Source organism: Gouania willdenowi, chromosome 22 (assembly GCF_900634775.1).
Source record: "Gouania willdenowi chromosome 22, fGouWil2.1, whole genome shotgun sequence".
In the NCBI taxonomy this organism is placed as follows: Eukaryota; Metazoa; Chordata; class Actinopteri; order Blenniiformes; family Gobiesocidae; genus Gouania; species Gouania willdenowi.
This window is the reverse complement of record NC_041065.1, coordinates 30,515,048-30,541,654: the sequence shown is the minus strand read 5'-3', so window position 1 is coordinate 30,541,654 and position 26,607 is coordinate 30,515,048. Positions and strand designations below refer to the sequence as shown.

General features: G+C 37.4%; 1 protein-coding gene and 1 long non-coding RNA gene across 4 annotated transcripts in view; both read left to right on the top strand.

The window, feature by feature from the left end:
* The window catches only part of rcan3 (regulator of calcineurin 3), a 48,597-nt gene that overhangs the window by 12,083 nt on the left and 9,907 nt on the right, over positions 1-26,607 (top strand). Inside the window, exon 1 of one of the 3 annotated variants that reach the window (XM_028438866.1) lies at positions 7,777-8,039. The exons of the other annotated variants lie outside the window; for them this stretch is intronic. Coding sequence (XP_028294667.1) covers positions 7,953-8,039 — 87 coding nt within the window. The 5' untranslated portion in view covers positions 7,777-7,952. Of the gene's footprint in view, positions 1-7,776; positions 8,040-26,607 lie in introns of those variants that run through there. 3 annotated transcript variants of the gene reach the window in all.
* On the top strand, positions 10,228-15,012 carry LOC114456840 (uncharacterized). Its single transcript, XR_003672890.1, has 3 exons — positions 10,228-10,402; positions 12,537-12,540; positions 15,000-15,012. It is a non-coding gene; the product is annotated as an uncharacterized LOC114456840 (long non-coding RNA).

Here is a 26,607-nt window from a genome sequence, read left to right as displayed (position 1 = left end):
TCCAACCTTCTCTGTCCTCCTTTTTCCACTCACTGGAGACAACTGCTGACTCATTCCATCATTTGTGCTTTTCCTATGTGGTCTTCAATTTAATATATTCATTTGTTGTCATTTATGTTTCCTGCACTACATGTATAGATGTTCATATTTCTTCCTCTGTCTTTTTTCTTCGTCTATCTTTTTCTTCCCTATTATTATTATTATTATTATTATTATTATTATTATTATTATTATTATTACTGTTGTTGTTTTCAGACCAACCACCAAAACAAATTCATTTTGTTGTGAAAAACTAAACTTGGTAATAACTAGGGGTGCGTATTGCCTGACATCTGGCGATACGATTTGTATCCCGATACATAATAGGTCACAATACGATACGATATATCCCAATATTAAAGTATAAGGTGATTATTGTGATTTTTTATATGTATATATATGACTTAAGAAACAACTAATCTGTAAATGTGTACACCTTCATAAGAACATTATGTATGAAATATATTTTACACTGAAAACATTGGCTTTAACATGCCATGTGCCAACAACTTAAAATAAAATAATAACATATAATCTGCCTGTGGCTTTAAAACCAACTTTGACTGTAGTGCAACTTAACTGAGGTATTTATGCCTAGAACAACAAATAAATGCAGAAAGTTACTACTTTCTTTTTAGATTTCATTGAAAAAACACAAGCTGGTCAACATGTCCAGGTTTCAGAGCACTTCTTTGTGTAGTTACAATGGCTCCTGTAGTGGAAAAGACTTTCCTGGTTAAATAAAGGTAAAAAAAAAATGATATGGATGCATTTTGCGTTATATTGCCGAATCATTTTTTTTTTTTAGCACCCCTAGTAATAACAATTATTTTGATTCTGATTCTGGTGTTTTACCTAGTTGTACGTGTGTTTGTTGTATTTTTGCTTTTGACTTTTTAAGGCTATGTTTTTTCTCCTTAGGGTCATCATGACCCCCACCATGGGGTTTAAATGTCTAGTAATTAATACAATTAATTACTGAATAAAAATATATTTATTATTTAATTAAAAATAATATTTTTTTAAAATAAAACACAACACACAATGTTAAGCAACTGTACTTCTGTTCTTTCACTTTCACTCAAATATAAATCTAGTTGAAATAAAATGCAGTATAAAGAAAAGGAAAAAGAGAAAAAAAGTTATGATATAAAAACAGGGTCACAATCCAAAAAAAAGGTTGGGAACTACTGTTCTAAGGACTCTGATTTTCCATTTAAAAATGTTCCCAATTTCATTTTAGAATTAACAATTTACCCATTTCTGCGTCATCATTGTACACTTTTCTGCTTCGCTTTCATTTCATTTTCTTACCAATTTCTTACTTGTTATTAAACTTCCTGAAATGATACCAAACATGCTAAATAGAGTTAATAGTTATTAATTATATATTTTTATGCTTCAGGTAACTTACGTTTGCTGGGAAGTTTACTCTGAAATCATGCAAGATTACATCGCAAGTTGGCTACACTGCTACTTATTGTATAGTAAAAATATAAATGAATTTACAGCTTTTTCCATTTTAATTTGCACAAAATCCAGCACAGCCTTGGGATTATTTATTGCAAGATTTTGTATGAGATTAGGAGCGAAATTTTTACCTTTTTTTTGTCATTTTTCTACTTTTGCTAGACATTCAAAAACCGATTTTCCAGGGGGAAAAGTTGCATGTAATTGTGGAATATTGTCCCAAAACATGCATGTGTTTTATTTCAGTGGTCACGGTTACATGTTTTTTTTTAAATTCAGAATTATATAAATCGGAATTAAACAATTCTGCATTGTGTTTACATAGAAATAGTCATTCTGAATTGAGGTTTACATGGAAACAGGTTTATTTATTTGCCTTTATTCAATTTTAACTTTAGGTCTGAGGGGTTGGGAAGGGTTCTGATTGGACGGGGGGGAGAACGTGACGTATTCACGTCTATCGGGAAAAACACAAATCTTTTTGTTTTTGGCTCCAACATAAACGTAAGCCACATAATAATTACTACATTCACTTTTATTTTGGTTATAGTTTTTCCGTTTGTTTTTTGCAAATTTTTTAAAGCTCAATGGAATTATTCTGTTGAATAAAGTCTTTTTCTAAAAACACTTTTAATCTATGTGTGCGACTTTCGGCCCATTCTTGCGTCATACGTTCACCCCTCTTTCCCCTCTCCTCTAATGTAAAGATCAGCTTGTGTTCACCCTGTAGACATTCTTTTATCCTCCCATCCTTTCTCAGTGTCTGTACTTGGCCGCCTGGGTTATAAATAGCTTGGCCTAGATTAGAGCTTCTGCATTCGTGCTGGCACCGTGCGTTGGTTTTGGCACTGGCCGAGTGAGGTAGGCTGCTGTAGAGAGAGGTTGGCATCACTGGGATGGGACGGAGCCTGTGCGTAGGTCAGAGGAATGGTGTTCTGAATTATAATTGTGTGGGTTTTTCTTTTTTCTGTGCATGCTTGTGTTTCCATGTGTGTTACGATCATGCACACATGATCCCACCATAATGATCTACTGCCCTGATTCCCCCACACCCCCCACCCCCACCCCACCTCGTGCTGCTCTGCGGAGCAACTCTCGTGAATACAAATTTGTCTCATCAGTGATTCGCAGACGCAGCGTCTCGGCCTTTAAGCATTGGTTCCGCCTCTCTGCTGCTGCTACTTCTCCTCTCCTGCATGAAACTTATCATGTGTGGCAGAGACTCTGCAGCACCTCCATTTTTTTGATGCACCTGATATGAGGATTTGAATTTTATGCTTGTGTGCTATTTTTGGGGGCTGGTTATAATTGGATGGATTATAAGGAAAAAGGGGGGGGGGGGACATACGGTACTTGCTCCGCATCATCTCCCATCCATGTATTTGTTAGTGGAAATCATTATAAAGAAAACATGCAACGTGATTATAATTACAGTGTAAATATGGTGATTTTTTTTGTATGATGAAAAACTATTCCCAGGTGTAATATGAAAACAAAAAACACATAGTATAGCAAAATTACTCCAAAATAACAAAAAACCCCACAACATTAGAGAAAACTGTACAAAATGATATCGATAACACAAACTACAGCGGAAAATATACAGAAAAACAACAAAAACACACAAAATAAGAGAAAAAATAAGTAATTAGGCCAACAACACACAAACAAATCCAAAGAAAACTCAAAATGACTGGAAAATACACATGACTACAAAAATACACAAAAATATATATACAGTATATAAAAAAAACATATAATATACGCCAACAGAAAACACATAGGACAACAAAATCACTCCGAAACAACAACAAAAAAAAAATGGAGAAGAATGTAGAAAATTATACCGACAACACAAACTGCAGCAAAAATATACAAAATGACAACAAAAACACACTAATTGAGAGAAAAAAAACTAAATTAGGCTAACAATACACAAACAAACCCAAAGGCACCAAAAATGATAACAAGAAAACAAAATGACTCAAAAAACACTCAAAATGAAAAGACATTACATGACTGCAAAAATTACAACAAAAAACACACAGGACAACAAAATCACTCCGAAACAACAACAGAAACCCACAATTACAATCACAATTACCTTTTCTATTTCATAACGTGAATTCTGCATTTTCCGTCTGTTTTTCATGATCATGGAAAATCAAAGTTCCTAATCCGACACTTAAAGCTGCTTTCCGGAGTTTCTGAGAAGCGTCTCGATGTCCCGCCCTCAACAGCTCTACTTTCCTCCTCTGCCTCTGCCAATCTACCAAAAGCTCCGCCTCTACGTTTGTGCACACGCATTGCAAAACATAACAAAGTCTCATAACTACAAAAACTACACATTTATTGTTAGAGTGCCATAACTTTTCATTAAAACATGTTTATTACTTAACTGTCCATGAGAAATGTCGCCAAATCCTGGTCCGTTCGAAATCCTTTTAAGAGCAGCAAGTCCCTCCCCCTTTGAAAAGCAGCTCCGACATAAATTCTGTTGTGGTCACGCAGACGTTTATCCACAAGCTTTGTACCCGGACTTTTCTGTTCTTTTATAGTAGAAGCTTTATACGTTGGCAATCGTGGAATGGGTAACGAGTTTCGGAGCGCTCCTCCATGACGCTTCGCTACTCAGTGATACCTGTTTTCTGTTGTGACGGTGCACACGTATTCACTTTGATTGACAGTGGCCCGCTCCAGGAAGTCGAAGCCCATTGGCTGGGCGAAGTCGGTGCTTTCTTGCATTTGTACAGAGGTCTATGGACAAAGGCTGGACTTACAGTATATACATTGACGTATATGAATGACCACCGGCAGTAGACCATAGTAAAAGACTAGTTAGGGATTTTTTTTCGCATTTCAAAAGAATCATACATAAACATAGATTTCTCAGAAACTCCAGATATCAGCTTTAAGGCAAAGTGTCAAAATGAGAAATTGAAGTGTTTATGAAAGGAAACACAGTGAGAAGACAAAGGTTTGTTAACTTTAAGGCGAGCATACACTGTGCAATTTTTGGCTTATTTTGAACAGATTTTTGACTTGTACGTCTATTTTGTGGGATCGTGTTAGTCTCTGCTAAATCGTGTGTCTTGCATCGTGTAGTATACATGGGGTCACGAGAAGCGATGAACACCTCACGACCAGCTCCCGATCAGCAATCGTAGGTCATAAGGAAATCAAACATGTTTGAAATCCAGTCGCTCCTCGTGAGCTCCTCGTGAGGGTATACCTCACAGTTGAAGCAGTGCCACGGACTGGCTTACCGTAAACTCTCACACTACGCATGCGCGAACACTGTAGAACAGACGGACTGTACAGCCCACGTCTGTCCAACCAGCTCCTGGTTCATCACATCACCGTCTTTTCTTTTTTAAAGCTCTTTTTTGCTGAGATTTGCGAGTGTCTCTCCACTTTCGGGTTTTTCTTCTTCATCTGTTTTAATGGCGACGCTCCAGAGTTCTTCTTCTTCTATTTTGTACGTTGCATCTCCGGAAACCAGACCCCGACGTGTCGTGTATGAACGAACAGTATGAACAGTCAGATCGGGTCAGAGTGTCGGTCCGTACAGTGTGAGAACATGAATCGTGAGCTGCGCACATTCGGGATCTGCGTCTGAGTCGCACAGTTTGAGCTGGAGCTGAGTGCAACGACTGAAAAAAATCGCACAGTGTATCCCAGCCTTTACTTGACGTTTTATACATAAAGGCTGACATTTCGCTGACATTACGCTGTCATTAGCATGAATAATGTGTCATGAAGGCTGCCATTAAGTGTTGTTCGTTACCCTAACCCCACTAGATCCCTCCACCTAACCCAAAAAATGCCAACATAGCTCCAAAGGTGGCATAATTTAATGCCTTCATGACACATTATTCATGCTAATGACAGATAATGACAGCCTTATGTATTAAACCTTAAGTACAGCGTTACCAAATGTTTCAGATATGAAAGCATTTGCAGCATTAGGTGAGGAATCAGGCACTTTTGTCATTTCAGATTGACTTTCCCTTCTCACTGTTTTGCAAAGCTTAGTGTTCTTCTGGTGAGCACTGGCTGCTGCAAAATGTAACTGAGAGAATTGTGAATGAGGACGACGAGCGATTTGAGAATGAGTCGAAGGAGAGGGAGCAAGACGTAGGAGGAGGGGGCAAAGCAGCAGTGCAAGACCAAGAGGGAAGAAAAGTGCTTCATCATCCTCGGCGACTCATCACTAGAGAGTAAAAAAAAAAAACACCTCAACTTTTATTGCATTCTGTAATGTGAGCACAGTAATGGCTCGAAAGCTGTTCTCTGCAGCTGAATGCACTGAATCCTCTTTAATTATAGATTTTGAAATATAATGCAAGTAAAAAATACAGTGAGATTGATGCATTTTTGTATACTTTAATGCATTATTTAAGGGTAATATGAGGTTGAATAGTTAGATTTGGTGAAACAAAGCAGCTACGGTGCTTTTCCGTCATGGTTTTATATATTTACTGACTGATTTTTCCAGTCTGAACGATGTGCTAAGGTTGTCCGATGGAAGAATGTCAGTGTCATCCACACATATATTCCTGGTGTTCTCTGTCTGTTCTGTGTGGGACAGCTTCTGACATGCCGAGACATAAATAGCCCTCGCTGCATAGCGCCTTAATATTAATGGCTTATGGTAGATTTCGCTGTCTCAGCTGGACCAGCAGTAATCATTATGAAACGCAGCGTGGGGAGATGGGTGATGTTAAAAAAAGATGTGGCGTGTTTGCATATTATGCAATGACATAATGTCTTAGGAATTTTTTGAAATGATGGAAAGTCAGTTTATTAATCGCACATAGGACAACAAAACTACTCGAAAACAACAACGGGAACGCTCAAAATTAGAGAAAAATGTACAAAATAAAAATGAAAACACACAAAAAACAACAAAAATGTCCAAAATCACAACACAAACACACAAAATGAGAAAAAATAATAATTGATGCTAACAACAAACAACCGCAAAAACACACAAAATAGTAACAAAAACACATAAAATGATCCAAAAAACACTCAAAATGGCAAAAATATATCAGAAAAACATGTAATACAACAACAAAAAACACATAGGACAACAACATGACTCCAGAAACAAACTAAATAAGAGAAGAATGTACAAAATGATTCAACTTTTAAGTGAGGTTGAATGCAATGTGTGGGACTTTCCTGCTCACTGAAGAGAAAGGTGTGTCAATAAAGAACAAAAAGAAAGTGGTGGTTTGAATTGTGCTCATCCCAGGTAAATTCTGTTGTATTCTTGCTATTTAAAAATAAGTTTCCTATCACTCCTTTGCTTAAAATAGGCTTTTAGTCTTATATGTACTTGAATTCCAGAGTCTTCTGTGATTCAAGAATTCATTATAATGCATTTTGCATAGCACGGAGGATAAAATCCTGATTTCACGCACAGTGTTGTGCATGGCAGGATGTTGTGATAAACTTCAACAGACATGGAAAACTGGCGGCCCTCGGTCTAATTGTGTGCAGCCCCCAAAGTAAATGCACAGAATGACTCAAACACTCAAAATTACTGAAAATTACAAAAGATGACTACAAAAATATGACAAAAATATACACTTAGGACAACAAAATTAGACCGAAACACACAAAATGACAACAACATGACTCCAAAAACACCCAAAATAAGAGTCAAATTTACAAAATGATACGAAAAACACAAAAAGTCACTCCAAAAACACACAAAACAACAACAAAAACTCACATAATAGTCAAATTTACAAAAACAAAACCCACAAAAATAGTCAAAAATACTAAATAATACCAACAATACACAAACAAGCCCAAATACACAAAAAAATTATAACAAAAACACACAAAATAATTGCAAACAACAGATAAATGCACTAAATAAGTGAAAACCATACTAAATAGATAACAAATGCGCACAAATTATTTGCTTTCAAAATTGAAACACACACAACATAAATGACAATCACATTTTTGTTCATCTCTGACCTAAAGTGTAATAATATGACTGTAATCAGAGGTAGATGAACTAATTCAGGACAACGCAGAGTGATAAAGAGTGACTGGAGCCAGCAGTGATGTGAAATAATGGTTTGGGAGAAAATCAGACACAGTTAAAAGAGGATAAATCCAAAGTAAAAGCGGAATAAACCGGAGTGTGAGTTCTGCAGTGGCTCGTCGGGCTCCGTAGTGTATGGCGTAAAACAAGACGAACGTGAGGTGATGACGTCAATGTGGAGCCAGGGGCGGAGGGGCTGAGTGTGTGCGTGTGTGGCTGCTGCAGCATCAGTGTCAGTGCAGAGCAGACTCAGAGCAGAGCCAGGCACCGGCAGCAGAACCTCAGCAGTGCACCGGACTTTAACCGTCAACCTCAGCCTCAACGCGCACGCTCTCTCCACCATTTACGCACTCCTTTTCTCACGCACGCCACGGGAATGCCATCGATAAACATGAAACTAGAGATGGTCACCATCATCGCCTGTGAAGTGGACACGGAGGTGTTTACGTCAGACAAAATGCAGGTAAAGCATCGCTTTGGGCGTTTTTTTTCTTTCTTTTTTTATTTTTTATATTATGTGTTGTTTTTTTGTTTCGCTTTTTGCACGTCGCAGCGCGCTGACGTGCCACGGCGGGGATTTTTATCAATGGGACCCGCAGTTCTCCAACACGCACGCAGCGTGCGCAACGCGCTTTGATCGACACGCCGCGGACTGAATGCAAAAAGAGCCACAAAAAAAACAAAACAAAAAAAAAAATCGCCCTAAGTAATGTAACCTCCCAGCTTATGTTATCGCTGTCCTGGTAAATGAATCAGCATCGATAAGATGAGGTGATGGGAATGTGGACGATGTGGTAATGAAGGGATGATGATGGGTTCTCATGAGCATGTAGGACAGATACAGGAGGGAAGAGAGGCACATAGATATTTGAATCAGCAATGCAGATGTCCTACACCTACGCTTTGATACTGGAACCACATGGGAAGAGTTTCTGCCCAAGATGCTTTTCATACCATTTGACAACTTTCTAATAAAGTAAAGCATGATAAGCCTTTTCGTGTCATCTGAAACTCTTCCTGTATGTTGCTCCAGTATCAAACCATAGGTGTAGGGCATACCATCAGTGCAGTGTTTCTCAAATGGGGGTACGTGTATCCCTAGGCATAGGCTGAGTTTGAGATTCTTGCTGGGTAAAAAAAAATATATATATATATATATATATAGAGAGAGAGAAAGAGAGTCTCGAGTTTCGCTTCACAAATACGGAATGAAAACAAATGTACCAATCTAACTGTTTTTATTATTATTTTTCATTTCTGTAACATGAGTTTTGAAAGCTGTATTATAGACCTGCCAAAATAAATCCAAAATGCAGCTTGAAATGTTCAGCACCCACTGTAACTTAAAGAATGAGAGAGTAAAGTTGCTCAAATTAAGCAGTGTTATTATTTACACTTGATACACGTGCTTTAATGTGGGAGATACACTTTAACATGGAGACTTGCTGTCAGTTGTAAATCACTAAGTTAAACAACAGGCAGGAGAGAATAAAAGGATCCATTTGAATTAAAAGCATTTAAAAGTCCAACAATGTAGATTATGGCATTCAAAGTTTCTAACAACGTAACTCCACCTTCGCTGATTGTCTATGTGCTCCCGTGGCCGGTGGACGCCGATTTTGTCACGGGGAGACGGGCAAGTAGATTCTCACAACAACAACCGCTCAATCCACCGCTTTATATCCAGACAAGTGCGCACTGAGTGCAGGGTTTGCTTGTTCTCTGTTCCAGCCACTTGTTTTCTCTGTGCATCACGATAAACAACAGACTTATGGGTCTACAGATCACTCACGGTGTCCGCCGTGTTGTAAACAAACAAAGCTCTGAGCTGCTACGGGAAGCAGGAGGGTCAAATGTCATCAGCTGCTGGTCCTTTAAAACTTGGTTTTAGTTTGTGAACATTTGAATTTTATGTCGCCATTTTTTACAATTTCCTAGTCACTGTGTTTTTGGAACTTAACAAGTTAACGTACTGTATGTGTATATTATGTACATCATATTGGAATTTTATTTTTTGGAATGAATTTGGGAAAACTTGAATGAAAACTTTTGATCACTGGGGGGGCAATGCCCCCCTACTCCCGCAAACTCCGCGTATGCCCCTAGGGGTACGCAATGGCACTACAGGGGGCACTTGAGAGAGAGATAGTGGAAAACTACCAACTAAAGTGTCAGTCTTGGTCCCACCCCAGGTGTGAGATGACCGTAAATGATAAAAACTATAGAAATAAATCTATTCAAACGCAAATGACTAAATTGTTTCTTTCCACTTATTTACTAAATGAGATTCTTTAGAATGTGTTATCACTCATTCATTCCATCATTATGCTCTATAGTTGTTTCGAAATAGTTTTCTAAGCAAAATGTTGTAGTCAGTCAAAGGGGGTAGTTGAATTCAGAAATGAGAGAAATGGGGTACTTGAGCCAAAAAAGTTTGAGAACCACTGGTCTTTCTGGTTTCCTTCTTCCGTAATCAGCAGCTGAATAGAGGCAAGTTTCACACAAATTGGTAGTTTATGACAAAAAGCTGAGGAAAAACGTCTTTTTCTGAAAAAAAAACCTATTAGTGACTTTTTTTTGCTTTAGGGACACCTCAACATTGGTTTCCATCTATAAAACTACAAAAACAAGACTGAGACCAGGCTCTCTTTTCCTCTTCCTCTGAGCTCTGCCCATCACGGGTTATCACTCATCCATAGGTGGGCTGCTGCCACCTACATGTCACCAGTTGGTCATTGCATCATGGTACAAGCTTGATATTCACGGGAGAGCTTTGTCAAACTGTCTCCTAGCAACCACAGCTGAAAAACACAATTGATGTCTTTGGTGTGATAAAGCCCAGATTTTTACCCAAGAAGCGATCCGTTGCTGCCCAATTCAAAAGCCCAGGAGTATGGATAGAAAATGCCAAGCAGCTTGAAGGAAGATCAAGTAATAGTCTATAGTTTCTGTCTGAGTATGCATGTGATTTCTTGAAAAACATTTTAGACTTTTGTTCCCAGACAAAATTGATGACCACTGACTCACCTTGTGATCAACTGCAAACACAACAGTATGTAAATGAACCGCTGTTCTCTCATTATCATAACTATCATAACCTTACATCCTAGTGATTCATGTTCACGAGATCACAGTATCTACAGCCATGAAGTTCTGGCTTCACTAAACCTTCTTGTTCTCTAAAGTTTTCCCAAAGAGCAGACAGAAGGCTGACTTTCTGAAAGAACACATTAATCTCTGATCGAGCTTACCAGTCAGTCATCTGTTGTTTTTTTTTTACTCACTGAGATCTGCGTCTGTTACAGGCTTTTGTCTTGACTAATGTACTCAGATCTGAAGATTAGAAACAGACGTCCACTTCGGGTAACTTAGAATTGGAATCTGTGCTATTTATAAGCCTCTCCAGGGAAAGATCGGATTGGCTTTGGAAAATGGTCGAAGGGCTGATGTTCATGGTGAAGGCAAACATCCAACAGGACAGGTGCTGAGATTAAAGTGCTGAGCAATGGGTGCTGATTATTGCTGGGCGATATGGACAAAAAATTCATATCTCAATATGTTTTCTCAAAATGGCGATATACGATATAAATCTCCATATTTTTTAACTCAATAAAGTGAAAAACAATTGTAGGTTAAACTTGTTGGTAAAAATTCCACACAGGGACCTTTATTAACAAAAAATCTCCACAATATGTGCCACTTTTGGCTTTTTCTCCTATAAAAGACAGCACGTATGAGTGAGTGCTATAGTGTGGCTTGTTTTCATGAAGATCTTGGTTAGGACACACTCAGTTATCCATCTAACGGTGCTTTTCATGCTGTTCTGAGAAGTCACAAAAGCAGCAACTCTTAAAACAAGTGTTTTAATACAAAATAAGCTATAAAATAAAAATATATCGATGTACAGTAGGTGATATTGTAATTTTCCATATCGCCAAAATAGAAAACCTGATATATCTTAACTCTCCATATATTGCCCAGGCCTAGTGCTGGTTCGTATTTTTCTTTATTATTATTAAGGATTAAGGATTCAAAAAGACTGTTTGTTTTTAACTAAGCTCACATCTATGGCTTGAAATAGGAATGTGCATTGTCATGAATCTGACAATACGATGCGATTCACGTTACGATACATCCCTCTACTAAACAATACTATATGCATCTCGACATATCGCGATATCAATACTTAAAAAAAAATTTAAACTTGCCAAAACAAGTAAATAGTGACTAACTATAATTCACGTACCAATTTTAAAAACAAGTGGTATGTATATCAAACTGTCAAATTACATTTTTCAGAAAAGTTTAACTTTTGCTTCTACAACAGATTCTGATTTTGTTAAGTTCTTAAATTATTTAAAAAAAAAAAACAAATCTATTAGAATGTCAAATATGCTTAGTGAAAATAAAGTGCAATTAACTTCCAGCTAAAATGCATTGAGGAGTGAGGTAGTTTAACAAGGTCTGATGTGGTTCACTGACACCTAGTGGCCGGGGGTTTAAGTGTTATCTATATGTTAGTGCAATTAAATGTTCTTTTTTCGTTAAAAACATGATTTAAAAAATCAATCTGGACATTTTTTTTTGGGTTGATACAATAATCGTGCAATGAAATATTGCGATATATCACTGACCGTTTTTTTCTTACACCCTTAGCTTGAACGCACCCATTGTTGTGCGTGTGCTTTAGTCACGCGGCTATTTTTACCTAGAAAATCTCGCAGCATCAGCAGATGATTGCACAGGACACACAGTGAAGGTCAGAGCTGGTTATTAATGTTTCACAGGGCAGAGCGATTCAACCCTTTGGTGATGTTAAAGGTTTGATTTAGGACCGTTTTTTCCATCTAATTTATTGATCTATATTCCCAGTTGTGTTGGAATTTTTATGTGTGTATATATAATTGTTGCATTTTGTTTTATTGAGCGCCAATATATGTTTACCATTTTCCCAAACGAGACAGGTTAATTATGATTGTGAGGCGCTACGATAATTTCAGAGGTAAAAATGTAATTTAAATGATCGATGATTTGCAAAATCATCATGAAGAATACAAAACAATGGCTACAATGCAAGCTAAATAGAAAAACCTGCTTTCACCCCCCCACCCCCACCCCCACTAACTCAATAGTAACACAGACACACTCTAACCATAACAATGAGTCAGCAGACCCACACACTAACATCTCTGTTAGCAAACAATCTCTGTCTTCAGGAAATGGAAAAAAAAGTTGTCATTTTCCATTGTTTCCATCTGTCTGTCACGCACTGTGAACATGTTTCTCAGGCTTCAGGTTGACCCTAAATATGCTGGTTTAAGGTCACATTAGAGATTTGATGACTAATCTGTCATTTGGAGCTCACTTAAATAGATTTATTTATTTATATATTTTTTAAACATATGTGATGTTCTCATTCTTTCCCACTGACTTTTTAGACTCCAAGCCTTACATAACATGTTGTCATTCCACTTGATTTATGAAGGTTATTTCTAGCATCAGCGCAGAAACGCCAACTTCAAAACAATCTTAACTATTGGAGTTTGTCCAAACATCTTTTGGTTTTCTTTGGATCAAAGTCAGGCCCCAGTGCAAGACAGAAGTAACTCATATGTATGTTTAGGGACAATATCACGCATTTTCATTCTATTTTTCCCTCGAAAGTGGTTGACTGATTGTAGCAAAATGTCAAATTTTCCTTATAATCTCTTTTTAAAAAATTCACGCTATGGAGTCACAAGGCTCCGGAGGATTTTGTGCACAACTTGAGGGTCTCGTTTAACAGTATTTTGCTCAAAATGAAATGGACTATATCACGCATCTTGTAAAACCAGCAAGCGTGGCAAGCGGACATGTCAAATTTTCCCGCAATGTAATTTCTCGTGATTTCAGAATAAATATTCTGCCTTCCAATATTCATCAAAAGGTGATATATTGTCTTTAAAGTTGAACCGGATCTTCTTTACATTTGTAGCAATTACCAACAAGGTGTTTCGATGACTACTTTCCTTAATGAGACCTGGATACTCTTGTATCTTAGAGCTACACTGGCACTTGAACTTTCAAGTAGAACCTTTTTTAACTTAAATGTAAGTTAATGCCCTGCCCTTACCTCTAATATTTTTCCTATGTAAAGTGCAAAAATTTAAATTTTGCAAATGGAACAAAAAAAAAACAGACTGACAATTTATGTCAATCTACAATTAAAACCAAATCATGTCATCATTACATTCTTTAAACAAATATTCTTATCTGTGCATGAACTTTGCATAGCAAGTTCTTTAAAACATCAAACTAGAATAGTCGACAGCTTAGATTCAAGAAACGGACATGTTTTTTTTTTTCAACAATATTAGCATATGTATCGCGATTCCACTCGTACCATCGACGATAGATCTTGAGGTGTTTTAATGTCACAATATATCGTCACATGAGATATCGTCCCACCTTTAGTTAAAATTAGGGATGCACCGAAATTAAAATCCTTGGCTGAAACGAAAAACAAAAAATGAGAAAACCAAGGCCGAATACTGAAACACCGAACTAAATGATTATACCAGTTATTAGTACCATTGGTTTTCTTGCGATACCACTCGTACCATCAATGATAGATCTTGTGACATTTTAACTCACTCATTGCCATTGACGTATATACGCGTCAGTTGTGTTTTTTAGCTGGCGTTGCTAGGAGACAGTGTGATGGCGTTTTCCTGTGAATATAAGGCTTGTACTGTGGTGTAGTGACCCAACTGGAGGCATGTAGGTGGCAGCAGCACACCTTTGGATGAGAGATTAGCTGTGATTAACACCATCGATTGGGAGGCACACACAGCTACCACCAGCTCACAGCAGCTCACACTCGACCAGAGCATGTGTGAAACTAACTGGACTATTGAGTGTGTTGCGATCGTGAGACAAAACAATCTGCAAACCGGGGCAAGCGAGTCAAATCTGCATATCCGGGCGGAGGAGGAAATGGCGTGTGTGGGAACGGAGGGGGGAGAGACTTGGAGAATGGCCAAAGAAGAGGAAGAAATCCATTCAATTCTGACCCAGATAACAAAATAATAATCATATTGCCATCAAAAGCCCGGTCTCAGTGTTGTTTTTGTAGTTTTATAGAAGGAAACCAATGTTGAGGTATCCCTATAGCAAAAAAAAAAAACATAGTTTCTAAGTCACCGACAGGTTTTTTTCAGAAAAAGCCTTTTTTCTCAGGTTTTTGTCAGAAACTGGCATTTTGTGTGAAACTTGCCTCTATTCACCTGCTGATTACGGAAGAACAAAGCTAGCTAAAAACTATTTTTTTTCTTTCAGAATCTGGTTTCAAATTTCAGATAGTGTGTCATAGTACAAAATATTATGTGGGTCTTTAAAAATGGCCGACAGTGAGGGGAGTAGCCGTTCTGAGAATGGATGGCAGTGAATGAGTTAATGTCACCATATGTCAACACACAAGCTGTTGTCCCACCTTTAGTATCTGTTATCTAAATATCCTCATTGATCACTCTAACGCTCAGAAACAAATAAAGTTACACACACTTCTTCAGTTTAGAAACTCAAATTATTTGCAGGAGAAAACTAAAATACTATGTTTGCTGTTACCTTGCCTCCCGACAAGCTGACAATGCTAATGTAGACTGTGACCGTATCATATTTTGTACCAGTAGGAAACCAGATCTGAGCATTGCAAGGTTGAACAAACCATAGTCCGAGTGTTCGGCTCAGGTGAGCCCACTTCCCCCTCCTCAATGATCCAGACACTACATGGATGAAGCTGGGCCTGCAACCCAAGAGGAGCTATTGGTCTCAGGTGTCAGCTGAAAGTTAGAGCTGTGCCCGCTAGCCTGATGCAGAACAAAAGACTCGGGTTACCATGTGGCTAAGACTGCACCACTGTAAGGCGTTAAGTTTAGACGCAAAGTAAAGGATCACACAGTGGAATGTCCCGACTCACAGCTGAGCACAAAGGAAGATAAATCACATGACATTATTCAAGCCACTTATAGAAGCTTATTTTCACCGTAGACTTTCCGATTGAATTTCCAACACAATTGGCCACAAATAGAGAACACACTTGTAACTCCTGAAATAGCATTTGCCAAAAACATGCCTATGGAAAAATAGATTAGTACTTCAAAGTGTTGCATCAACACTGTTACTGCTGCTGCTTGGCATGTACATACTGTACACAGCTTAGGAAAAATGTGTAAATATATTCATCAAATTAATGTTTGAATTGCAACAAACATCAAACTTAAAACACTGATGCATTTTCAAAACATAGCAAAGTTATGATGAAATCTAAATCTTTTTTAACTTTAGCAACACTGTCGGGCATACGCAGAGTTTGCGGGGGCAGGGAGCATTGTGGACAAAAGTTTTCATTACCGTTTAACCAAATGAATTCGAAAAAATACAATTCCTAATATAATGTACATAATATACAAATATTTTAAGTACCATAAAACTCAGTTACTGTACAAAATATATAAGCATTCATTTGTTGTTGTTTTAAAAATACAAGTTCTTTTTTGGTGCTCGAGTCATGTGACCATTGTCTTCCTTTCAAGGCTACGTTATTGAGATTTTTTTTTAAATAAAATAGTTTTCTGCTGCTTTGATTCGAACATATTACTGTTCGTTTCTTGGCACAGATGTTAGTTCTATGTCATGTATGATTGTACATGAGGAATATGAATGTATCTCAGTATGAGTTTTCAGTGAAAAAATCCCAATCGTTTGAGACTTTAGGTTGGTTCTTCTTCTGTTGCTCAATTCTTCTTCATAATGTAAATGGTGAAGCGACAGTGCGCCCAGCAGTTCATGTTATGGTACTGCAGCGAAAACGAAGCAGAAAGGCACCGCCGGTCTGATTTCGATGCACATTTTTGTAGTCAACTTAAGGATTGGGGTCAATTACAAATTTTTCAGTTACAATTACATTTTTAATTACCCATGTTCAATGACAATTCAATTATGATTACAGTGAACAGCATTTTTTCCAATTGCAATTAAATTACAATTATTTTCATCCTCAGAAAGTAGATTACAATTATGTTCTCAATAACTAAAGTTGAATAACAATAAATCACAATTACTCAGCCTGAAATAAATAACCTAATAAAAGTTAATCTTCCTCTTGTGTTAGCTTTCTGTTAGCATCTCTTAATGATAAGGGTCCTAAATCAGCTGTAAAATACACTAAAAACAAATATCTATCATCTAATTTCTTTCCTATCTCTTGGTTACCTTTTAGTCTTCCTAAACAATGAAAATATGTGTTTTAATATTTTTGGTGTGAGTCTTTTTTCTGTCAGTATACCCCTCGATTAGTTTTTTTTAAGTTATTTTAATAATATGTGTTGAAGTGTACGTAGAACTGTAACATGGTTCCCTAGTTTAGCGTTAAATTATAATTGCCAATTTTATAGAATTATTATGGCAATTACACTTACAAAGTAAATGATTTAAACTAAATTACAATTTAATTACAATTACGACAGCAACAGCTTTTTAAAATTACAATTAAAATTATAATTATTATACCATTATTGTAATTAATTATCAATTATGCGATTACAATTATAATTTACCCCAACAGTGGTCAACATTATCAATGATGTTACTAATCATTTTTGCATTATTGTATGTGTTACATTCTTGTTGGCTCGAATCTCAATACGGTCTTTATATGTACTTACATTTTTTATTTTGCTTCCCCTGGCAACAATCTCAAACTAAGTTAAACAGTAGAACATAATTATGATGCTGAGTTAAAAACAGGATTGTGTTTCCTAGTAAAGCTGCTTTTAAAGTGTGCTGTGGTAGTAACTCATATGTAATACTGTGTAACACATCCACTCAGTTTGAATCTGAGTTGCAGCCTCATGAATGTACCGTCATTGTAAATTGAGAGTGTGTGATGTAAGAAAGTTGTGCGTGTGTGTTTTCACTTGCCTTGAAAATAGATAATAAAAAAAAATACAACTCCCTGTCGTGGACACATCTCCCTCAAGGGAGTTGCAACGTAGCCCCTTGACGTCGGTCCGTGTCAATTCCGCACATTAAGCTATTGATTGCGTTTGCCCTCTTTCTCATGACTGTTATATGAAAACCTCTACGGCGGGATTTACATGTAGGTTTTACTCAGCAATACATGCTCCTCACATTATTGCTTATGGCTGTTTTCATCTCGTCTTCTGTGACTTCACACATGTAACATATGAGCTGAGCTTTTAGCGAACCAAATAACTTCCTGTTTTCTGCCAACTCTGAATTTGCAGGTGAATATTTGTGTTGCTTCAAGAGATGTTGAGGAATAGGGTGTAAGGATGCACTCAACCAAATATTTGATTACATATGAATACATAAAGATCATATTTTGGTAAAAAAAAATCAGATTAATCAAAATATGCAGTAGATACTTATTCTTTTATTTAAATTGTTAATTACTTTTTTTCTCATAAGCTTCTTACAAACCGTTTGAACTCTTAAACCAAAATAAACTGCACATTTCTTCACTTATCAGAATGCAAAGTTAAACACTAATAGATATTATTAAAAGAAAAAACATGCAAGAAAAGTTTTCTCATGTTCCTGGCCTGGAATTAACATATTTTTCTTGAGAGGTGTGTGTGTGCGTCGCTCTGTGCCGATGGTTCGGGCTTAATTCCGATCGTTATACCACGGGCACGGGTCGGGTTTGGACGTTGCGCGGTACATCGCTTGATATGTTTTAATTATTGTCATATTGCAATTTCTGCAAATGTTTGAGAAAATAGTAAAAATATTTAAAAGATAAATACTAATGTTGCCATTTCTTTTTCAGAAAGTCAAATTTGTTGTTTTTTTGTCCGCTTTCCGTAGTCACAGAAAGTCCGAGGCCTTAGGTTTGTCCCTGTATTATTATTTCTCAGCAGTGAACGCAAAAGCTGACATCATCCTTAGCAGGTGCTTTAGAACAATAGGGCTTGTGTGAGGTTTATTGTTCTGGTCGTGTGCCAACTATGTGGCGTTTGAGAATGCCGACCTCGTGGTCTTTGACTAACGTGTACACCCTGTGCCGCAGGCTCAGACATAGAACATTGGCATTGTGCAGATGATATTATAAAGCACATGTTCCAAACACAAGGCCCGAGGACCAAATTTGGTCCTTTAGAGCATCAAGTTTGGCCCAAAGGATAAAGTTGAAAATACAGAAAACACGAATCATTGTGTAGAAACACCAAGTAATTCAATTGTAGTTATCACAGCCCTTCCAAATACATAAATTCAATGTAAGTCCACAATATTTGCAGGGCCCACAGTTTTTCCAGTTTCATCACAAGATTGCAGTAATTTTTTTTATCGCAAATTTTTGAAAAAGAAAACTTTATCTTTTCCAAAATCCTGCAATTTTATTAAAATTATTCCACAAATTTTGCCCAAATTGAATAGAAATTGGTCACAAACTCAAAGAAATTTAAAGATTAGATATTGCTTGTAACTTCCATTACTTTACATATATTTATAGGGCAGAGTTGCTAGTTTTCCCGCCAAAGGTTTGCGGCGCACTTAAGATCAAAGTTCAAATTTTTCAAACATTTTAGTATGGTCTATTTTTAGGTGAAGACAGTTCCTGTTTTAACTCAGGACTTCATGACCTAGTTTTGTTGGTTTTTCACCCAAACAAGCGTTGGGATTAGAATGCACTAATGCTGCTGTGCACGTGTCACAGAGGAAGATCAGTGATCCTCAGAAAAGAAGGGAAAAAAATAACAGAGAGTAAGAGTTCTTTGTTCTCGGACTAGGCTCTGGTAATCTTTTCATTTTGATCTAAAACAACAAACATTGTAATTCAGATGAGCAAGGATTACACTTGTGGATCGTGACACAAATGCCCTTGATTGAAATACTTTAAAACCTAAATACTAAATCCAGGTGAAAATAGAACAATGTAACTCGGTCATTGAATGTATTGTTATCCTTTCTTCTGAGGAATTCCTACATGCCATGTGCGGAAAATCACCAAATTTTGCGCAAAGTTCAAATCGTATACCAGATCACCTCAGCTGCAACAATAGGCCAATCGTCCTGAAGGTGGCGCTACAGGAAGCTTCTCTAAAGTTTACATTTTTGAAAATTCTCAACAAATCAACCATATGTGCCACAGATTTGGAACAATCACCAAAATGTAGCCATGTACATTTAAAGCTATTGCAAATTATGAAGAAAATCACAGTTTAAAAAGTTTTAAAACTCAGTAGTTGTGGGAGTTGATTAAAAAAAAAAAGACTGTAATTATTAATTAATTAATCGCCTAACAATATTTGACAGGAAAAGCAACGTTTTTCAATTTAAAAGCAATATAATATAATAATTTTGTATTATTATTTATCCACCCAAGCTGCAACTCTTTCTTGCACAATTTGCACACAACTGGGCTTTTGTTTTACATCCGGTGTTTGTTTTTGGGGGATTTTTTTCAGCTGAAATTAACGTCCACGAAGCACAGGAACTACTTCTTCTCGGGTTCTCCGATTTCTTGAGTTGTGGTCTGTGCATCAGCATTATGGATATACCAGGAAGTCATGCAATGAGAAAGGTTCCACACTTTTTCGGTATGCTGGTCGTAAAAGTTCACAACACAACACAAAATGAAGAACCCCACAACACAACAAAAAACGCCCTGAGAGCTCACAACACAACACAGAATGACGAACGCCACAACGCAACACAAAACAAAAGCGCACACAAATAGAAACTCCACAACACGACATGAAAGCAGTCCGGTAAAAATCCACGAAGAAGAGTGACGATAACAACGTTGGTGCATTAAAAAATGCACGAGGAAGAGAGAAGTTAACATTGGTACATAAAAAAATCCATTAAAAAAAATGCATAAAAAATGCACGAGTGACGTTAACGTTGGTAGATAAAAAAAAATCTGCGAAGAAGAATGACGTTAACTTTGCATAAAAAAATCCACGAAGAAGAGTGACGTTAACGTTGGTACATAAAAAATGCACGAGGAAGAGAGAAGTTAACGTTGGTACATAAAAAAATCCACAAAGAAGAGTGACGTTAACGTTGGTAAATAAAAAAATGCACGAGGAAGAGAGACGTTAACGTTGGTATATAAAAAAATCTGCGAAGAAGAATGACGTTAACTTTGTTGCATAAAAAAATCCACGAAGAAGAGTGACGTTAACGTTGGTACATACAAAAGTCCACGAAGAAGAGAGACGTTAACGTTGGTACATAAAAAAATCCACGAAGAAGAGTGACGTTAACGTTGGTACATATAAAAATCCACAAAGAAGAGTGACGTTAATGTTGGTGCATTAAAAAAAATCCACGAAGAAGAGTGACATTAACGTTGGTGGCAGTGCCCGATCCTTTCACGGCCTGATTTTTTCCGACACTCTTCTCCGTGGATTTTTACCGGACTGCTTTTGTGTTGTATTGTGAGCGTTCGTGTTGTGTTGTGGAGTTGGTATTTGTGTTGTGAGCATTCGTCGTTCTGTGTTGTGTTGTTAGCTTTTATGTCCACCATATTTTTGAGAGTGCAAAAAAGAAGGCGATTAAATGCATTATTTTATTTGGCCCATATCTGATTTTTTCAAATCAAATTTAGACCACTTTTTAATGTGGTCCTGAATCAGATGCAGATCTGATTTGTTTCAATGCGACCTCAGTGTGAAGGTGGACACAACCCACCAGTTGAGAATCACTGATTGTCTTTTGTGCCAGAAATTGTGAGTTCAAGTATTGTTCGAAACTCAAAATTCTCTGTGTTGCCTAAAATGGCCTGGCCCCAACCATTGCTGAGCAACAGTTATAATATCAATTTTAGTATTTATTAGTCAATGCAGTCTTAACTTGCATTGTCTGTTTAATAATTTTTCATCTAAGAGTTGTGAAATCTTTTGTTTTGTGACTTTTTTCCGTGTGCTTTGTGCGTTTTCTCTCTCATCAATGATGAAAGGAACAATAGGGCACAGTTTCAGCAGACGAGTCTCACTCAGTCTCACCACTGGCAGCCAAAACACAGCTTTACACAGACCCTATTGAAATTCCCCAAGCTGCACAATTAACTGACGGAACACAACAACGCTAGCTGACAGCTTGTAAGAGCTTTTATTGAACATCACAATGTGTGACTTTCCAATAATGTCACCACAATTCTTTCTCTTTTTATCGGTGCCAAGCTAAAACTATCTAGCGTAGCTGCAGGTTTCTCTGCCATCAGCGATCCCAGCACTTTTACGAAACCTAATCAGACCTTTTACGTAAGATGGGAAGGTTCCAAGGTCGTTCTCTTCTGTCACAAGGTTACAATATATTGGAGGAAGATGTTTAGCAGAACTTGGATGTCACATGCCTGCCTTCCTCTTTTCCCCTCAGTGTTGCTCTGATGTCAATCCTTTCTATTTATTGTTCGGCCACTGATCCTTTGTGGGGATTATTGTGTGAGTGTGAGTCATGTCCCATAGCCACTGGGATGACAGCCTTTCCATTACCACCAGGAACATAACTGCCTCCTCACCCATGGAGGACAATGACCTACGGCCACTTCACAAGCAAAGCCCTCGTACGCTCCATTCATTTGTCAAATAGAAAATAAAATATAGTCGTTTTTTTCACTAATGTGGGGCAAAATCTACAGCTGGAGCTTTTTCCGACATATTGTGATATCTACACTAGTCATGGGCAACTGTTATCACAAAAATATGATTGTCTGATTCAACCAACAAAGACGGGTTTGTGTGTGTGTTTGCAGTCATTTTGTGCATTTATGTGGTATATTTCTCTTGTTTTGTGTTTTTTTTTGTGGTCATTTTGTGTTTTTGGAGTCATTTTTGTGTGTTTTTGTGGTCATTTCGTGTGTTTTTGGTGTCGTGTTTTTTTGTTGTCATTTTGTAGATGTTATACTTTCATTTTGTATGTTTTTGTGGTTGTTATGTGTATATTGGTTGTTGCTTTGTGTTTTTGTTGTTTGTTTTGTATTTTTCTGTCACGCTGTCTGACTTTGGGATGATTTTGGGCATTTTTGTTGTTATTTTGGTTTCTTGGAGTCCTTATTGTGTGTATTTGTTGTTCTTTCATGTATTTTTCTGATATTCTATCTGTTTTTGAACTGATTTTTGTGCATTTTTGTTGTCATTTTGGTTATTTGGAATCATTTTTGTATATTATGTATTTTTCATTTGTTTTTGTGTATTTTTGTTGTTCTTGATTGTATTTTTCTGTGATTTTTGTGTGTTTGGAATCATTTTGATGTATTTTTGGTGTATTTCTATGTATTTTTTGGGTCATTTATTTGTGTTGTTTGAGTCATTTTGTTGCCAGTTCACAAGGCCTTTTCTACAGTAACACTACAGCTTCAAGTTGACGCTAAAAGGTCAGGCAAAAATATCTATTTTGGATTCTAATTTTCATTTTTATGTAGATATTTCTCTGCTTGGTCACATGGCTCATCAGGATGCAGCTTGTAAATGAATAATAGTTTCTTGGTCACATTAATGTAGATTTCTGGAGGTGAATCAGTGAAGAATCTCACTGAGCAGCTGCAGCTCAGAGGACAACAATGCAGAGTTGTGCAACAGCAGGTCATAGTTAGAGACGGTGACAGGGGAAGGACGGGCGTTCTGGGCGTTACGTAAAGGTGGCCTGGAGAAACACACAGCCAGTGTAATTATTCACACGTATGTTTTCACACCTGGAACGAGGGGTGGACTGGGACAAAAATTTAGCACTGCCATTTTCCGTCCAGACCAGCCCACTACATAGTAATATCCCCACTGTGGGATCAATAATGCTACCCTACTCTGCATTATCGGTGGACACCATGTAGAAGCCGTTATTATGTCAGTGATGCTTAACATATTGTTCTTAATGTCTTATTTTTAATTATTATTTCCCCAGAAAACCTAAAAAAAAAGGGAAACTTTTTAAATCCTTTTTTTATCTTACAACTTCTTTTGTCTCATTTTTGCCCCTTTTCAAAAAGTTCTGACATTTTTTTCAGATTTTAGCTCCTTTTGCTAGTAAATTACTTTCCTCTTTTTTTTGGCTACTTTTCATACAAATAAGGCAACTTTTACTCAGTAAATACTGTTTTGTTTTTTCCCCTACGTTTTGGCTCTTTTTTTCCGCATTTCGCTTTTTTTCATTATTGTTTGCCACATTTTGCCCATTTAAGCTACCTTTTGCCAATGCATACCACATTTTTCCTCTTTATTTGTCCATTTTTTGGCCACTCTAGACTGCTTTTGGCCCATTTAATTCACTCTACATTCTTTTCTTCCACATTTTTGCCTCTTTTGGACCACCTGTTACCGTGTCTGCCTCCACTCGTTCGTCAAAAAAAAAAAAACATATTGCACAGGACGGGCCCACTTTGGGTCGATGGCCCACTTTGGGTCGATGGCCCACTGGGACGATTCCCGCTATGCCAGATGGACAGTCCACCCCAGCCTGAAACAAACCCTCAACAATATTGCTCAGCCTAAATCTACTATTGGTAACAAGGTTTTAAAAAAAAAAAGTACACAACAAACTTAAGTAATAAAATACATATATAAAAATGTAAAAAATCACTTTTGATGCATACTGTCCACTAGATCAGTAGAACATTCAATATCTGCATCTTTAAAGACGTACTGGATCAAGCCATCACTATTAGGCCTCAGTCTAACTCCCTCAATTCATCAGACTTGCCAACTTTTCCTGATTTTATCTCTATTAACACATTTATACTCCCCCTAAAAACGTCACCTATTAGTTTTGTTTCATTATCAAAAGAGTGTTTTTGACTCCAGTGGATAGTAATAATGTAATGGCTGATTACCGTGTTCTCCCTTTCTTTTAAAACTCATTCAGGGAATCTTGTTATTCTCTTGGAAATTAGAAAAAGGGAACATGCTCTTCTTTCATTCCTGTTGGACTTCATGTTCTAGCACTCACTGTAACGAAGTAACAGGGAAGTTTTATTTGGGGGGTAAATGCATTACCACTAATAGGGTTAATCATCTCATTTGTGACAGGATTATTTTTTCTATTAGTGTTCCAAGTTGCTTTTAAACTGAATTTGCTCAATTACAAATAGGTGTAATGTTAATTTAGAAGCCTCCAGTATTATGTGATGACAGACAATGCAAAATTCCCGTTCTGAAACCAAAAAAGCAATCTGGAGAACCAGGTTTTTCTCTAGCTTTTACCCCAGTATGACAGGAAAACTGCATGACATGCATGCTTAGGGAGAAGATTTACATTTACACACTATTTCCCGTCAGAAAACAGGTGACTGAATATCTAGCAACTGTAACCAACGAACCAATATGTCCTGTTCCACATGTAATCCTGTTCAAAATTTTGCGCTAGGTGTTATGGGTCGAGTAGTGACCATGTTGTCCTGTGCCTAAAAATAAATGCAGGGCATCATCTGAACAGTTTTTTTTTAATGTATTGCAATGAATTCAAATCAGAAAAGGCTCTGGTACAAAGTCAGGATTAGCAGATGATGTAGCAGTTCAACTAGTTATGAGTGACACGTCACGGCAGAAGCATTACACATTCAATCACACGTCTGTGCTGGATTTTGTAGAAGACATGAGGGTGAGCCTTTGTAATAAAAGATTCACAAACAATGTCATTTCTCACATTTCCTTGGAATTTTTCCCATGAAATGAGTGATTGAAGCTCAAAAGTGTCACGAACAGACATGTTCAAGCTTGGGCAGTGTAATCTTGTCTGATTTTAGCATAAAATGTCAAGTGAAATGTAACAACACTATTTAGCATGTTTGGCACAATTTTGTGAAGTTTTTGTAAGTAAAGGGAAAGACGATAAAAGTAACGTGGAGTATTTTAAGGAAAATTGCCAGATTTTGGAAAAAAATTCTTTCTTTTTACAAATTGCAATTAAAAGATACTGCCAGTATGTGAGGTAAGCACAGAAAAACTAGGAAATTTTAGTTTCTGCTTGTATCTGCCATATTTGCTTTCTCCTACAGGTTGAACTGGATGCCCCTAAGTGGACAAAATCCCACTTATACTTTTTATTTCTTTTCATCAAACACCTAACCAATCACAACCCTTATTGTAGTTTGTAGTGAAATATGTCATTATTTCATATTTAAGCATGAGCTTAGGATTCGAGTTCAGGGTTCGGCCCTGTCACCAAATCAAATACAAATCGTAAGAGCACTGAGATATTTACAGATGTGTGGGATTTAATTATACTTTTGACAGGACAATCCAAATAATAATGGGATAAAAGATGTAGAAACAATGCACAGTATGAGTTAAATCTATGTTGAACTGCCAAGACTGACACGAGCTGCGTTTCCATTTCTCTTGGAAATGCGCAAAATGTAAATAGCGCATAAAAAACTGGTCATGGACGGACATTTACTCCCCCTTAAACACGTTTGTTATTCTTCTCCAGTCTACATTTACTTCACCCACTGGAGCGTCATGTTTAAGGGGGAGTAAATAGCTACGAAGAGATTTATCACGCTTCTTCTCTACCGCCAAGAAACCACGGCGGTCACAGATTTTTTCGGGTCACAGACATTGGCACAACACCGGCTTCGGTGAACGAAGCCGAAGCTATCGTAAAAACAGCCCAAACAAAGTCTAAACGCCCGGTTCTGAGGAAGCCTTGGGGCTTAACAGTTACCGTTTACTAAGCTTCTATAGCATGTCCCATGTCCCAGGGGCTGGCGGTAAATGTCCACCGAGAAGCCACAGGGGTTGGAGCTGTCGCCACCTGCGGTCACAGATTTTGGCACAGCACCGGCACTCGGCTGCCACTCGGCTCAGCTTCGGCTCTTGGTGATGTCATCGACTCGTCAACGTCGACTCGTCGACCTTTAAAATGATGTAGTCGTTCAACCCCTGTTAGATGGTGTTAAAAAGGTGTGTTCAAACGTGATTGCTGATCTGATCTAAAAGCAGATTTGATGAAAACATTGAGTAAAAAATCTCACCAGATTTGAGTTGTGAAATGCGGTGATTTATTCAAAGGTGCTACATGTGAGGCAG